Source organism: Carcharodon carcharias, chromosome 13, assembly GCF_017639515.1.
Source record: "Carcharodon carcharias isolate sCarCar2 chromosome 13, sCarCar2.pri, whole genome shotgun sequence".
Classification (NCBI taxonomy): Eukaryota; Metazoa; Chordata; class Chondrichthyes; order Lamniformes; family Lamnidae; genus Carcharodon; species Carcharodon carcharias.
Window position 1 is genome coordinate 23,756,341 of NC_054479.1, and position 17,377 is coordinate 23,773,717.

General features: G+C 42.0%; 2 protein-coding genes across 5 annotated transcripts in view; one reads left to right on the forward strand and one right to left on the reverse strand.

Annotated features, from left to right (window-relative positions):
• LOC121285876 (clustered mitochondria protein homolog) overlaps positions 1 to 2,087 on the forward strand; it is a 96,382-nt gene extending 94,295 nt beyond the window's left edge. For all 4 annotated transcript variants that reach the window (XM_041202796.1, XM_041202797.1, XM_041202799.1 and 1 more), the window contains one exon: positions 559 to 2,087. In XM_041202796.1, coding sequence (XP_041058730.1) covers positions 559 to 793 — 235 coding nt within the window. In that variant the 3' untranslated portion in view covers positions 794 to 2,087. The remainder of the gene's footprint in view (positions 1 to 558) is intronic.
• srrd (SRR1 domain containing) lies at positions 1,905 to 17,288 on the reverse strand. Its single transcript, XM_041202800.1, has 7 exons — positions 16,808 to 17,288; positions 15,882 to 15,922; positions 15,572 to 15,798; positions 14,406 to 14,504; positions 14,005 to 14,156; positions 8,942 to 8,987; positions 1,905 to 2,867 (listed from the first exon to the last, which is right to left on the reverse strand). The coding sequence occupies exons 1-7, from the start codon at positions 16,963 to 16,965 to the stop codon at positions 2,661 to 2,663; spliced, it is 930 nt and encodes a 309-aa protein (XP_041058734.1). The 5' UTR covers positions 16,966 to 17,288; the 3' UTR covers positions 1,905 to 2,660.
• Between the last annotated feature and the right edge of the window lie 89 nt (positions 17,289 to 17,377).

Here is a 17,377-nt window from a genome sequence, read left to right on the forward strand (position 1 = left end):
CTGTCTTCTATCAATTGTGAGGGAGAATGTGTGAGAGATTGATAACTAAAAGATACAATTCTGTGGCATTAATTACATGCTAATATCTCTACAGCACAGCAATTGGAACTAGTTATTTGAGGTGGGAGGATAAATGGATGCAATGAGATCTGCATTACTGACTCCTGTGCAATCCAATCAGCTGATTTAAGTACCAGAGCCATTCTATGTGCTGAAAAGCACAAGTCCCTCCCTTCCCAAAATTCTAGGGGTTTTGCTTTGTCCAGTTCTTGAATATCTTCCCAATACCAGACAAAGATTGCAGACTGCAAATTGTGGGATACACATGTTCTGTGAACCTTCATGCCAAGTGATACGCCCATGGCTTGTTTTGATTCTGTTGTGAAATTTGTCTTCTGTAATCAGAGTTGGTTTACTTCAGTTGCCACCTGCTGTAATGCTCCAATTCCCTAGATGCAGACCCAATGCTCCTCTCATCAACCATCACATACCCACTAGCAATGATTCACTGTCCCTTTTGCCACCTGCTCTCATTGTTGCCTTTATTGTTCTTTGCAGAAAATCTGCCCTGGAAAAAGCCACAAATAGAATGCGTAAACTAATTCAGGCAGAAATCAAGGCATCACAGAGACTGACCAAGGCCCTCACTGATATTGGGTTAGATGATGTGATACCAGTCAATGGAACTGCCCCAGCTGAAATCGTGAATGGTGCAGAGAATCTGGCTGAAGAAAAAACAGTGATTAATAGCAAAATAGAAACTGACTGTGTACCGTCAACGGATTCTGCGTAACTGTGTTTGCCAGCAGTCGACAAGGAGATGGATTAAACTCCTTTCTAATTACATGAAACTGACACTAATGTCCACTTTTCAACACACACAGACTCATTTGATATCCCAGATGTGACTGGAGGGGGGTAACTGTAAAATTAGGTTTGTATATCAGCAGATGGTGTTTAGGGTTCATCACAAGGTTGGAACTCGGTTGCATAATTGTCTATATTACAATTGGAAACCTTTTAAATTACCGGATGTTAAAACTTATTTAATAATTATTCCATTGAAATCAGACCGTACTTTTGTTGTTTCTCTTTGGATATAGTTTTGTGCAACGATACAGCTGATAAATCCTTGCCCATCACTGGTCAATGTATAAATTGGGTAGCTTAACTGTGAAACATCAGAATGCTGAAAAACAAAGGTGTAGAACACCCTCTTCTGAATATACCTCACTAACTATGATTTTGATATAGCTATATCTCTCACTGTCACACTTTCTGATGTGTCTGAGACGTATTATTGTGTTGTTCTCTGATATATCACACCATCATAGCATGATAAAGCAATATGATGGTGTGTGTGTTGGGGTTGGGGGGCAAGATTATCTCACTATTGCCATAATTACCATCACTAAGCAGATTACATGTCTGAAGAAAGGTCAAATTCAGCTCTTAACACTCCATGTGACAGTCTAAACTGGTTGTTTCGTGTTTCTCTTTAGATTCAAATATTTTCTTTTTATAGTGAGGTTGTGAAAGTTCTCCAAGGTCACACACTTTGTAACTAATGATTTTGGTCAATTCTGGTGAATTTAGTAGACCAGTTCTGATGGTTCAAATGTTTTCTCCAGCTTTGATTACCTGCAAGGTCCCTCAGCATCTTCATAATGACCTATAGCAGATAGATAACTCCATGTCTTGCTTCTTTAAATTCAAGTTTAGACTGCCATCTGCTTGCATCTTAACATAAGTCCAGAATTTCCATTAACTTTCCAGGTGCTAGGTTCCTGCTGCATTTTTAGTTCTCTTAAACTTCCCCAATACTGAGTTTTTAAAAAATAATTCTTTCTATTTGATGAGCTGTACAATTCTTTGATTCAAATACAAAATCAGAAAATCCGTTGTTTACAGTTTATAGGTTGAGGCTTTATTTTTGCTTTCATTTAAGTGTTAGACCATAATTCATGAATCGGGTGAATGCTTTTTTGACCGTGACTGAAATATTCCTTCGCTGTAGGATGATTTTAAGTTTTAATGAATATTGTACTACTGTGATTAGATACTTCACTAATAAAATATGGACACCATTTACTGTTTTCCTTTTTCTTTATTTGCTGCTCATTGGCATAAAGGGCTTGCTGGCAGGTGAAGATTGGGCAGACCGGATGTCATGTACCAGCAAGCAGGTAAGCCACATGGAAGGGAGTTTGGCTGAGCCTCATGGGAGAGATGAGAAAGGGGGCTTGGGCAGTAGAGGCCGACGAAGTATAAAACTTATATTAGAGGAGATCCCACTTCTTTCAACAGGTTGCCAGTTGTCCTGCTCAGAATGCCATTAAAATGCCATGGGGGGCAGGGGCAGGGGCGTCATGACCCAGTGGTTTGCATATAAATGAGGCTCCTGGCCCGAGACACAGGGAAAAACAGCAGAAGTAACCCGGTTATGGACAAACCGAGCTGCTCAATTTTAATTCCTGGTTACCAACAGGTACAGGCAGTTAAAACTCCTCCTTGAAAGTATTCTGTACCAACGCAACTACATTTGGACTTCAGATTATTACCATCCCGAAGGAGTGAAATTGATAACTCGAGATAACCTTTGCACAGATGCTTCCAGCTCAACAGGATTTGGAACCTGTTTCACTCCTATTTTTTCCCAGCTATGAAACCGAAAACCATTCCATGCCCTTCTGGATTATTTCCAAGTCCTCACACTCCTGGTATGTGGGTTCAGCAGCACCTTCCCAGAACTCTGTAGGCTTTGCATCAAGTTTTCTTCTAGGAAATTGATGAATGGAGGTGTCATTAAATACATCCATGTATCTACTGCTGGAGGGGAATGCTGCCTCTTCAGTTATTGCTAATATCTGATGAGTAAAGTTAAGGATCAACATATGAAGAACAGGAGTTTCTTGGTTTTGTCTTCAAAAACATTGATTTTATATATGTTATATACAACACATTCTTAAGTCTTGTAATATAGTATGCATTTTCTAAGGGCCAATACTAGAACCATCAAGGTTTACGATATTGAACTGAAAGAGATCAGTTGTTGTACTGGCTCTTTCCTAGAGCATTCTAAAACTAATTCTGCTGCCTAGCTCCATCCGAACAGCTGTGGATAATCTGCTCCAAATATTCTTCCAATTGTCTCATAATTAGATGCAACACTCTTTACCTCAAAACTGCAGGAATAATTTCATAATACTCTGCATAACAAATCTTTTCTTATCCCTTCTCCACACTAGCTGAGTGACAGTTTTAAGATGATCCCACATCATAATAAATGGTATGTTCCTATTCGCTCAGGATAATTTGAAAAACCTCTACCAGCCATCTCTGCTTGATGGAAATTCTTCCAGTATCCCAAGTCTATGCTCTATAGTTTCCCATCCTGGATATAACTCTGGTGAATCTCAGCTGTACTTTTTGTACCCTGACTTGCCATGAATAACATTGCAGGAGGTCTGTTAATGTACAAAATCTACATATTGTTGCAGTCTTTTTACTGAATTTATGTGTGCTAAATTATTTGCTTAAAACTGATCTGTGTGTCCCAGTACTGGCCATCTATTAATGAGCTGTGCAATTGGAAGCCATGTCATCATGGGGGAAGGAAAAAGTTGACCCGCAAAGTTCTGTAGTATTTAGCACAGAGGAATATAGCATATGTCCACATTGGCTCTTTGAAAGAGAAATCCAGTTAATCCCAATCCCCCAATCTTTCCCCATTTCCCTGTAATTTTTCTCCTTCAAGGAATTATCCAATTCACTTTTAAAGGTTACTGTTAAATGTCATCAACCTATCAGGCATTGCATTTCAAATCCTAACCATTCTTTGCATAAATAAGTTTTTCCTCTACTTTGGTTCTTTTGCCAATCACCTTAAATCTGTGCCCTCTGGTTATCAGTTCTTTAGCCACAGTGGAAACATTCTCTTCATTTTACTCTAAACCCTTAATGATTTAAACATCTCTGACATCTTCTCTTAGTCTTCACAACTCTATTTTACATAAGGTGTGTAGTAGTCTTTGGGAGTTATTTTATCTGGTGCAGTTGCAACAACATAGATGCATCTTACACTCATTGTGAAGACATCTGAACAGACGTGGACAGCTCATGACTTAAATTTGTCACAACAGTTTCCTCATACCAGCACAACTCAAATTTCCTCTCTGCCTCACTGGCAATCCAGGATCAGAAGTTTGCTTTGGTATAAAGAGAACATTTCAGGATTCAGGAAAAGTGGTTTATAATGTCTGTGGCAGCCTTCTAAATTGTAAGATAGTTTGTACTGTGGTGGTCAGTTGTGTTAAGCATTGCCTGGTGTGGCTCCAGAAGGCAGTCTTTGCTGCATTTGGTGCAGAGGAAGACAGTGGACTAAAAAGGTGCACAATTCTCTGGCCACTGTTTTCCCTGGACCACCTCCCTTCGCCAGCTAAGTTTTTCATTTCTGCTCACCTCTTCCATACAGTCAGCCTCCAATGATCATGACCATCAGTGACTATCTCCAAATTGTCAGTGTCAATGTCATACCTCGTTTGCAGGTGCCTCTGTAGCGGAGATATGGCCGCTTCAGACATCATGACCTGTGGCAAGTAGAAGGTCTTTGGGGTATACGGCCATTATCCATCCAAGAAAGGTGGACAAGCCAGCACAGACATTGTTGGCTTAGCAATGAGTGTATGCTGATGTAATTAACACACTCCACTGACAGAGAAACATTACACCTTTGCCTGGCAAGGGAAGAGTTCAGAGAAAATGTGTGAGCAAGGTGTGGGCCTTGCTGGAAGGAACTCACTACTCTTGATGAAAGAATACCCCCACAAAGGATTCAGAATGTGATTTCTCCATCTGCAGCTGAACTCAAGAGGGTCAGTTAACCCATGAGTATCTATGCTCCAATGCTGTGCTCCACTACAGAGGCGAAAGACCAGTTCTATGAAGAGCTTGACACAGATATCAGCAGAATGCCTAAGTCAGAACATCTTTACCTATTGGGGAATTTCAATGCAAGAATGGACACGGATCATGAGGCATAGCTCTCCTACTTCGGATATCATGGCCTGGGAAAGATAAATGAGAACAGACCAAGACTAATTGAACTTTGCTGCTACCACGAGCTTTGTACAATTAACACCTTACTTCGGAACAAACCATGCCACAAGGTGTCCTGGAGACAACTGAGATCATGGCATTGGCACCAGCTGGATCTGATCACCACCAGATGTGACTTTTTGAACAGCAATTTCAACACATGTAGCTACCACAGTCCTGACTGTGATACAGATCACTCCCTGGTGCACACCGCAATTAAAATTCATCCCTTGAGGTTTTTTGTAATGTGTAGTCACAGGAATATTCTTATTCAAATGTAATGTTGTATCATTTTAGTTATCTTCACTTTAGTTACAGTAGATGCAATATTGTAGTGATATTTCCCAGAGGAAAATAGAATGAAAGGCAGTCCCATTATGGTTAGCTCGTACTGGGATATTGGGTCCAGTTTGAAGCAAATAATTTAGCTTCTATCTATTTAAGCGACAGGGAGCAACAATATGCAGGTTTTGTACATTAATAGACCTCCTGTGCCATTATTCAAGGCAAATCTAGATGTGTAATATGGGTTGTAGCACAGAAAGCATAGCTGAGATTCACCAGAATATACCAAGTTTGGCAAACTATAATTACTAAAGATAGACTTGTTATACTAGAAGAATTTCCACTGGAACAGAGGTGGCTAGTCAAGGTTTTTCAAATTATCATGGGTAAATACGAAAATGTAATCTGTTCTGATTGCAGGATCATCAACTGAAAATAGCCATTCAGTTAGTGAGAAGGAGTTTAAAGAAAAAAATTTGTTACGCAGAGTATTATTAATTAATCGTCTAGCGTGGCACTACCACCTTACTAAGTGAGATAGATTTCGAACCAATCTAGCAACTCAACACTGGGCAACCATTAGGTGCTGTGGGCCATCAGCAGCAGCAGAATTGTATTCAAACACAATCTGTAACCTTATGGCCCAGCATATTCCCCACTCTACCATTACCATCAAGCCAGGGGATCAACCCTAGTTCAATGACGAGTGCAGGAGGGCATGCCAGGAGCAGCACCAGGCATACTTGAAAATGAGGTGTCAACCTGGTGAAACTACAGCAAAGGACTATTTGCATGCCAAACAGCATAAGAGGCAAGTGATAGAGCTAAGAAATTCCACAACCAATGGATCAGATCTAACCTCTGCTGTCCTGCCACATACAGTCATGAATGCTTGTGGACCATTAAACAACTCACTGGAGGAGGAGGCTTCACAAATATCCACATCATCAGTGATGGGGAACCCAGAACATTTGTGCAAAAGATAAGCCTGAAGCTTTTGCAACAATCTTCAGCCAGAAGTGACGAGTGGATGATCCACCTTGGTCTCCTCCGGAGGTCCCCAGCATCACAGATGCCAATCTTCAGTCAATTCAATTCACTCCATGTGATATCAAGAAATGGCTGAAGGCACTGAATACTGCAAAGGCTATGAGCCCTGACAATATTCTGGCTATAGTGCTGAAAACCTGTGCTCCAGAACTTGCCGTGCCCCTAACCAAGCAGTTCCAGTACAGCTACAACACTGGCACCTATCCAGCAAAGTGGAAAATTGTCCGCTATGTCCTGCACACGAAAAGGAGGGCAAGTTCAACCCAGCCAATTACCACCCCCTTAGTCTGCTGTCAATCATCAGTATAATGATGGAAGGGGTCATCAACAGTGCTATCAAACAGCAATAGTTTGTGCTCTGCCAGGACCACTCAGCTCCTGACCTCATTACAGCCTTGTTTCAAACATGGACAAAAGAGCCGAACTCCCAAGGTGAGGTCAGAGGGAGTGCCCTTGATATCAAGGCAGTATTTGACCGAGTGTGGCATGAAGCCACCCTAGCAAAACAGGATTCAATGGGAATTGGGGGAAAACTCCCCACTGGTTGTGCTAGGTATGACTTGAAAGAAAGTTGGTTGTGGTTGTTGGAGGTCAGTCATCTCAGTTCCAGGACATTACTCTGAGGAACTCCTGCAATGGTGTCCTAGGCCCAACCATCTTCAACTGCTGCATCAAAGACCTTCCTTCCATCATAAGGTCAGAAGTGGGGATGTTCACTGATGATTGCACAACGTTCAGCACCATTTGCAACTCCTCAGATACTGAAGCAGTCCATGCCCAAATGCTGGACAAAATCCTGGACAATATCCAGGCTTGGGCTGACAAGTAGCAAGTAACTTTCATGCCACACAAATACCAGGTAATGGCCATTTCCAGCAAGAGAGAATCTAACCATTGCCCCTTGACATTCAATGGCATTACCATTGCTCAATCCCCCACTATCAACATCCCAGGGGTGGGGGGAGGGGGGTGGTTTACCACTGACCAGATACTTAACTGGACTAGCCATATAAATACTGTGGCTACAACAGCAGGTCAGAGGCAAGGAATCCAGCAGTGAGTAACTCACCTCCTGACTCCCCAAAGCCTGTCCACCATCTACAAGGCACAAGTCAGAAGTGTGATGGAATACTCTCCACTTGCTTGGATGAGAGCAGCTCCAACAACGCTCAAGAAGCTTGACACCATCCAGAACAAAGCAGCCCGCTTGATTGGCACCACATCCACAAACATTCACTATCTCTATCACTAAAGCAGAGTGACAGCAGTGTGTACTACAAGATGCACTGCAGGAACTCACCAAGCCTCCTTAGACAGCACCTTCCAAACCCATGACCGCTGCCATCTAGAAGGACAAGGGCAGCAGACACATGGGAACACCAGCACCTGGAAGTCCCGCTCCAAGCCACTCACCATCCTGACTTGGAAATATATCGCCATTCCTTCAGTTGCTGGGTCAAAATCCTGGAACTCTCTCCTGAACAGCACTGTGGATGTACTTGCACTACACGGATTACAGCAGTTCAAGAAAGCAGCTCACCACCACCTTCTCAAGGGCAATTAGGGATGGGCAATTAATGCTGGCCTAGCCATCGATGCCCACACCCCATGAATGAATAAAAAAATTCTGGGTTGTGTGTTCTGGCAATTCTTAGGCTTCAACCTCACAGGACTCGAGGCAAAATATTCCCACCATGACCCAGCTCTGCAGAAAATCAGTTCAGGGGGTACCTACTGGTGCTACAATTGGCTTCAAAGTCCCTGGAATTGGTGACTGGGGTGGAAACTTAAGAGAAAAATTAGTCTGTGTTCCTGCTCCTGATTGATTAATTGTGCCAAAAGGAAGGGACAATAAGTGAAAACAGAATTGGATTTGGCTATGATGGGCCCCTCGGTGTTGAATATTCACAACTCACAATTCAAGTTGACTATTAAAAGTGATCATTTTATCAAGGTGCTGATGGACTATTTCTGCTGTCACCCTTGGAACCTAACCTCTCTGTGTATGAGTCAAGGGGTTTGAGAGTAGATACAAAGAGAGAAAACTGACCACTAATGATCCTAGTGATGGATTTTTGGTACATGCTCCCACTGTAGGATTAGGAATGTAAAAACTGTGTGTATGACTGAGAAAGGGTGCCCTCCATAATAGAGCAGCTACGTGAAAACTAAGAATGAGGGTAATTTTTGATGTGTGGACTCCTGAGGGGCACATGGGCATTGGAACCAGGAGTGGTTGTTACTAGAACAAAAACAGAAATACCTGGAAAAACTCAGCAGGTCTGGCAGCATCGGCGGAGAAGAGCTAAGTTGACATTTCGAGTCCTCAAATGTCAACTTTGCTCTTCTCTGCCGATGCTGCCAGACCTGCTCAGTTTTTCCAGGTATTTCTGTTTTTGTTTTGGATTTCCAGCATCCGCAGTTTTTTCTTTCTATCTCTTTAATTGTTACGAGTCCTGTTTCAATTGCAATAATCTTTGAATCGTTGATTGAAATCACTGAAGGATACGTGATTAATGTACTTGTAGTCCCTCTGCAGTACTCGGGCTGGTAATCTGCAATATAGAAAAAAAACTCATTAAGCCTAACAATTTTGATAATCTCAAATCCACCTTCTTATCACTTCCTTCACTATCTTCAGAAATATATCGAGCTGATTCTTGAATCTATTTATAATATCCTTTCCAACGGCTGTCCTTGATAACTTATTCCACAGCTCTATTACTCTTTGGTTGAAAAGTTTTTACCAACTTCCCTTCTTACTCCAAGTTCTTTGCTTGTATTTCAATCCTTCACCCATAGTGAACAGCTTGGCTGAATGAACTTCATCAATTCCTCCTGATAACTCAAATTAGATCACAGTGAAGTCCCCATTTTTTACAAAGAAAACTATTCCTTATAACTTAAAATCCCAATTCTAGAATCTAGATTCTAGAAGTGGAAAAATAATAGGATAGTTACAGTGGGGGATTTCAACTCCCCCAACATTAACTGAGTTAGTCATAGTGTGATAGGTTTAGAGGAAGTGGAATTCTTAAAATGCATCCAGGAGAGCTTTTTAAGCCAGTACATAAAAGGTCCCACAAGAGAGGGGAGAGTCCTGGACTTAATTTTAGGGAATGAAGCTGGGCAAGTGGTAGAGGTATCAGTGGGGGAGCATTTTGCGGATAGTGATCATAACTCCGTTAGTTTCAAGGTTGTTATGGAAAAGGACAAGGATGGGTGAGAAATCACCGAGTTCTAAATTGGGGGAAGGCCGATTTTAATAAGATCAGATATGATTTGGCCAGAGTGGACTAGGAGCAGTGGCTTTTAGGTAAATCTGCGACAGTGGGACTCATTCAAGAAGGAAATGGGGAGAGTACAGGGCCAACATATTCCAGTAAAGTCAAAGGGTGTGACCAACAAATCCAAGGAACCTTGGATGTCAAGGGATATACAGGATTGGATAAAGAGAAAAAGAGAGCCTTATGGCAGATACCAAGGGCTCAAAACAGCAGAAGCCCTAGAGGAGTATAGAATGTGTAGAGGGGAACTTAAGAAGGAGATTAGGAGAGCAAAAAGGGGGCATGAAAAAACATTGGATTTTCCTTTATTTTACATGCCAAAGTTATTTTACAAGTACATTAAGAATAAGAGGATAACTAGGGAAAGAGTACGGCCCATTAAGGACCATAGTGGTAATTTGTGTGTGGAGCCGGAAGATGTAGGTAAGGTGTTCACAAGTGAGAGGGACGACGTGGGTATGGAAATCAGGCAGAAGGACTGTGATATAATTAAAGAAATTAGCATAGAAAGGGAGGAGGTTCTAAATGGTCTGGCAGGCTTAAAAGTAGATAAATCTCCAGGCCCAGATGAAATGTATCCCAGGCTGTTGAGTGAGGCAAGGGAGGAGGTGGGGGCGCTGGCAATAATTTTCAATACCTCTCTGGCCACAGGAGAGGTGCCAGAGGACTGGAGCACAGCCAATGTGCTACCATTATTCAAGAAGGGAGGAAGGGATAAACCAGGGAACCACAGGCCAGTCAGTCTAACCTCAGTGGTGGGGAAACTATTGGAAGCAATTCTGACGGACAGAATTAATCAATATTTGAAGAGGCAGGGATTAATCAAGGACAGTTAGCATGGTTTTGTTAAGGGGAACCCATGTCTGACCAATCTGATTGAATTTTTTGAAGAGGTGACCAGGTGTGTAGATGAGGGCAATGTATTTGACATAGTCTACTTGGACTTCAGCAAAGCTTTTGATAAGGTCCCGCATGGGAGACTGATAATGAAGGTAAGAGCCCATGGGATCCAAGCCAATTTGGCAAATTAGATTCAGAATTGACTGAGTGGCAGGAAGCAGAGGGTGATGGTTGAGGGGTGTTTTTGTGACTGGATGCCTGTATTCAGTGGGGTTCCACAGGGATCGGTGTTGGATCCCTTGCTGTTTGTGGTATATATAAATGATTTAGACTTGAATGTAGGAGGGTTGATCAGTAAGTTCGCGGATGACACGAAAATTGGTGGGGTGGTAAATAGGAGGGTTGCCTTAGATTACAGGAGGATATAGACGGGCTGATCAGTGGCAAATGGAATTTAATCCAGATAAGTGTGAGGTGATACACTGGGGCAGGACAAACAAGGCACGGGAGTACACGATGAATGGTAGGACCCTGGGAAGTACCGAGGATCAGAGGGACTTTGGTATACATGTCCACCGGTCCCTTAAGGTAGCAGGACAGGCAGATAAGGTGGTTAAGAAGGCATATGGGATACTTGCCTTTATTAGCCAAGGCATAGAATATGAGAGCAGGGAGGTTATGCTGGAACTATATAAAATGCTGATTAGGCCACAGCTAGAGTATTGCGGGCAGTTCTGGAATCTGCATTATAGGAAGGATGTGATTGCACTGGAGAGAGTGCAGGGGAGCTTTACCAGGATGTTGCCTGGGCTGGAGAGTTTTAGTTATGAGGAGAGATTGGATAGACTGGGGTTATTTTCCCTGGAGCAGAGGAGATTGAGGGAGGACATGATTGAGGTGTATAAAATTATGAGGGGCATAGATAGGGTAGACAGGAAGGAATTTTTCCTCTTGGTAGAGGGATCAATAACCAGGGGGCATAGATTTAAGTTAAGGGGCAAGAGGTTTAGAGGGGAGGTGAGGAAGAATTTTTTCACCCAGAGGGTGGTGGGAATCTGGAACTCACTGCCTGAAAGGGTGGTAGAGGCAGAAACCCTCATAACATTTAAGAAGTACTTGGATGTACACTTGCGATGCCATGGCATACAAGGCTATAGGCCTAGTGCTGGAAAATGGGATTAGAATAGTTAGGTACTTGTTTGACCGGCCCAAACTTGATGGGCCAAAGGCCATTTTCTGTGCTGTAGACCTCTATGACTCTAATCATCTCCTCCCACAGTACTTTTGTTCCATAAACCTCCCTCAGAGCACAATTTGTCCCCATTTCTCTATTGTTTACATACAAACATGGAGCAGGAGCAGGAGTAGGCCACTCGGCCCCTCAAGCCTGCTCAGCCATTCAATAAGATCATGGCTGATCTGATTGTAATCTCCCATCTACCCCTGATAACCTTTCACCCCCTTAATTAAGACCCTATCTAGCTGTGCCTTAAAAATATTCAACACCTTGCTTCCACTGCCCTTTGAGGAAAAGAGTTCTGAAGATTCACGATCCTCTGAGAGAAAAACATTTCTCCTCTTAAATGAGAAGCCCCTTATTTTTAAACCATGACCTCTAGCTCTAGATTCTCCCACAAGAGAAAACATCATCTCCGCATCCAATCTGTCAAGACCCCTCAGGATCTTAAAACTTTTGATCAAGTCACCAGTGGATACAAGCCTAACCTGTACAACCTTTCCTCATAAGACAACCCGCCCATAAGAACTAGGAGCAGGAGTGGGCAATTCAACCCCTGGAGCCTGCCCCGCAATTCATTACGATCATGGCTGATCTAATTTCGGCCTCAACTCCAATTTCCCACCCTCTCCCCATAACCTTTCAACCCATTACCAATTAAAAATCCGTCTATCTCCTCAAATTTATTCAGCGTCCTGGCATCCACTGCACTCTGAAGTAATGAATTCCACAGATTCATAACCCTTTGAGAAAAGTAATTCCTCCTCATCTCTGATTTAAATCTACCACCCCTCAGCTTAAAACTATGGCCTCTCGTTCTAGAATGCCCCACAAGGGGAAACATCCGTTCCACGTCTACTTTGTCTATCTCCTTCAGCGTCATATATACCTCAATTAGATCTCCTCTCATCCTTATAAACTTGAGCAAGTATAGGTCTAAACTGCTCAATCTCTCCTCAAGACAAGCCCCGCATCTCTGGAATCAATCTAGTGAATCTCCTCTGAACCGCCTCCATTGCAACTACATCCTTCCTCAAGTAAGGGGACCAAAACTGTGCACAATACTCCAGGTGCAGTCTCACCAAAGCCTCGAACAGTTGCAACAACACTTCCCTATTTTTATACTGTATTCCTTTAGCAATAAATGCTAAAATTCCATTTGCCTTCCTTATTACCTGCTGTAGCTGCATACTAGCTTTCAGTGATTCATGCACGAGGACACCCGGATCTCTCTGCATTGAAGCATTCTGAAGTTTCTTTCCATTTGAATAATATGTCGCCTTTTTATGGTAACCTCACGCTTACCATTCCTGGTATTAGTCTAGTAGACCCTCTCTGAACTGCTAATGTAGTTACATCTTTCCTTAAATAAGGAGACCAATACTGTACATAGTACTCCAGATGTGGTCTCACCAATGCCCTGTACAACTGAAGCATAACCTACTTTTGAATTCAATTCCCCTCACAATAAACGATAACATTCTATTAGCTTTCCTAATCACTTGCTGTATCTGCATACTAGCCCTTTGTGATTCGTGCACTAGGTCATTCAGATCTCCCTGAATCTCAAAGTTCACAATCTCTCATTATTTAGACAATATTCTGCTTTTTCATTCTTCCTGCCAAAATGGACAATTTCATACTTGCCCACATTATACTCCTTTTGCCAGATATTTGCCCACTCACTTAACCTACTTACTATCCGTCTTTATATTTCTAGCGAGCTTTCTCTTGTACTCTAATTTTTCCCTCCTTATTAATCTTTTAGTCATTCTTTGCTATTTTTTATATTCTGTCTAATCTTCTGACCTGCCACCCATCTTTGCGCAATTATATGCTTTTTCTTTGAGTTTTATACTGTCTTTAATATTTTTAGTTAACTTTGGCGGGTCCTCCCCTGGAAAGTTTTCTTTCTCATTGGAATGTATCTATTCTGTGTATTCTGAAATATCCCTTTAAAAGTCTGCCACTGCATCTCTGTGGATCTCTCGCTTAACCTCGTTTGCTAGTTCACTTTAGCTAGCACTGCTTTCATGCCCTTATAATTGCCCTTATTGAATTTTAAAATACTAGTCTTGGACCCACTCTTCTCTCCCTCAAACCGAATGTAAAATTCAATCATATTTTTCCCCCACCTCCACTGTTATCCCACCTCCCCTCTGAATGTTTTCAGTTGCGAAGGAATGAACAGGTGCAGAGTTTTCTTACCTCTCCTCCATCCCTTTAAAACTGTTTCCAATGAGAATGGTTTGTGCGAGTTTTTGTGGTGACCAGTTTTTCCACAGGAGGTTATTGTAAAGGGCTTTGCCACAATGCATCATGTAGAAGAGTGTTGGCTTGTTGATGGACCGCTTCCCTTCCTGAAAGATTTTTAAAAGAAAATTTCCAATAACATCACGGGATGCAAAAAAAACCATTTTGAATCACATTGACAAGTGGTTTGCTACTAAAATTATGTGGCCCCATAAGGAAAACTAGTTGTGATTAGGATTGAATAAAAGGTATCTCTAGAAAACCAAAACCAGACAGAAATACTTAATTTTTGTCAGGCAGGGTTTACCTGGAACATAATACATAAAACAAAACATGCATGTGATAGTGCCTTTCACCTCATTTTCCTTGAGTACCACCATTCCACAATCCTTCAAGAATCTCGTCTCCCATTCTGTAAATAGAGGATCAAAGAGAAGACAGCCATCTTGAGGGATCTGTTGGGACACAGTTATGTAAAATATAAAACTTTTCATAAACTGAAATCACAACTTACTAAGGCAGGAAACTTCGTTCAGCACTGTGATTATTGTGAAATTAAAATGTTTATTGTTTTCTGTCTGTTCAGTTTGAATTGTACATAGTTGCTGCAGAGTGCTAAAAGGCAGGTACCTGCCTCTTTCTACCCCTCCACACCTCCCGCAGAGTGTAGTGAATTAATGATCTGATCTTTTGCTACCACAGAGACAGTTCAAGTGTAGGCCAGCTGCTTTCTATGAAATGGAAGTAAAGATCAGAGGGAGTCTCTCTAGGCGAATGAAGACTTGTGCATAAAAACAAAATAATGATTTTATTTGTGATTCCCATGAAGTACTTCTTGGTCAGACATGATGTGAGTTGAATCCAAAGTAAAGCTCCCCCAACTAAACTGTCCCAATAAAGTGTCTTAATGATACTTCCTCGTAGCTTGCTTTGAAACTCTGATTTCAGAAACAGTATTTTCTATGCATATTAGTGACCACAGTTGTAGAACTTTTGACTTTTTAAAAATATTTTGTAATGGCTGTTCAGGATGGACAATCTTCAGTTTTCTACTGTCAATTTATAACACTGAAGTAGAACATTAACATTTTAAATGTGGCTACGTCTCATTGATTGGGTACCGCACAAGCCTTCTAACAGCACTAGATGAATGAGAGATGAAGAATGCAATAAACAGTGGGACAAGCACATTCACCACTGGAGTCAAAGATGAAAAAGCAGCATGTTTTATCCAAATGAGAGATGAGTTCATGCACTTTTGACAAATTAATTTTAACCCTGCTCGTACAACAGACAATATTGAGGCTTCTGAGCATTCAGAGCAGCCAGTGCACTGTTCAATAAGGCACTACATGTGGAACTGGACAGGTCTTAAGCTCACTTTTTATGTCATTATGATCTGTGCATCAGTCAATCCATTTTTCTTATTCTGTAACAATAGCTTTGGTGGTGCAACCCAAAATTATTCATTGGTCTCTTTTTCTCCCATGCATTTACCATATTAGCACCTGACTATGCTTACCTGCAGTGTTTCTTGCAGCAGGAACAGCAGGGCCAGCTGATAGCGAGATGTTACAGAACTAGCAAAGTTTCCGATTCCATAACACACTAAGTCAAGTGTAGTTTGACAGTGGTCTATGTTGTCCTTTTTGTATTCAAGGGACTCTGGACCTTCCCCGCCCAGGAAGGGACTCGATGGAGATGCCAGAGGATCTGTACAATACGTATTCGCAACTCTTTGAATTGTTTCTGAAACAAATTGTCACAATGACCATCTGTGAAAAGCAGAATGAAAGACCCAAGAATTGCAAATACTTAATTTTCCAACTCACCAAGGCAATCAGTCCAGAATTCTGAACTCCGCAGTTCCTCTCTGTAACAAAGTTCAATGATCAGTTTCCAGGCATAGGAAGCTTTGGCTATTTTGTAGGCATTAAATCTACAGCGACAAAGCTAGTGAAGACTAGTTCCGACCTCATCCTATGTGTCTACCGTACTGATAGGAAAATCAAAATGTATCAACTTATTTTGAAAAGAATGGGAAATTAAGAAAACTAATTGGAACTTAAGGTCCATTTGGTCTTTTCCACAAGTAAGTAACTTGAATGCCTAATGCTGGTAGTGTGCCTCAGTTGAAGTATTCAAAAATGGAACAGCAAAATTCAATTCATTACAGAATGGAGAGATATAACCTGGACAGGAGGGAGGGTACAAACTGGTCATATCACATGGGTGAACTTAAACAGCCAGATGGACTGCACACCTGAACAATTTCCTCTTGTCTCTGTACCTTATGATCTCATCAGATTCCAACGTAAATGAAAATCTTTCTTCCTCTCTCCACCACCAAAGTTATTGTTACAGAATAAGAAAAATGGATTGACTGATGCACAGATCATAATGACATAAAAAGTGAGCTTAAGACCTGTCCAGTTCCACATGTAGTGCCTTATTGAACAGTGCGCTGGCTGTGTGCATAACCCAGGTTGACTTACTCCCATTTTCAGAGGCTTCTGAAAGTTGAAATTTTATTAATGTTGCACTTTGCTGTTCTATCACTGCTCATTGTTGCACAGTGTTTGGTGATGTATGTGTGTGCCCACAATCGACAGATATTGCTGACTTTCTATGTTATCTTTGTTGTGGTGCTAATAGGAGTTGAGGTACTTCCCTCCAATGAGAGGGATAAAATCCAGATCCGCATTATCCTCCAGGCACCACGAAGCAAGTTCTGACAACAAAATTCATGCGAACTTACACTGCTTCTTTTATTTTCTGTTGGATTCTCTTCCCTTCAGCCACACTGAGAACCTCTGCCTCACGATGGGGAATGTTTCTGACATTTTCTCTCCTTTTCTTTATTCCCTTTTTCTTGCTGATTGTTTTCCATTCCCCTTCTGCTGGGCAGGCAGACATCTCCACCACCTCCCTCTCCCTTTCTGTAACCACTTAATTGAAGTTTAAGAAAGGCCAGACCCAAACTGCATCCTTTCTGTGTGTGATGTTGGTGCTGAGATCAGTGCCACAATGGGCCAGGATTCAGAGCAGGAGTTCTGACTTCATGAGTCACAGTTTGGATGTTATGAAGGGCAAAACATTATCAAATGGAAATATGGAGCAACCTCTGTGAGGAGAAAACTTTAAATCTGCGACCAAATGAACCACTCGGCTCCCGGTTGTTTAATGTCTGATTGTCTCTCTGTAAATGTGACCTCTGCAGAGGCCCCGCCCCCGCCGGGTCGCGGTGTCACTCGGCTCAATGTCCCCCCCACCCCCCACCTCTCTCAGTTTAACTGTTCGCAATCCCGGGCCGGAACCTTGGTGCGGG

Coding starts and splice junctions, on each gene's coding strand:
- srrd (XM_041202800.1), bottom strand. CDS start 16,965: ATGTCTGCCTGCCCAGCAGAAGGGGAATGGAAAACAATCAGCAAGAAA. Junction 8,988..14,004: donor TTTAAAGGGATGGAGGAGAG/GTAAGAAAACTC, acceptor TCTATATTGCAG/ATTACCAGCCCGAGTACTGC. Junction 2,868..8,941: donor ACTACAAGTACATTAATCAC/GTATCCTTCAGT, acceptor TTTACTCATCAG/ATATTAGCAATAACTGAAGA.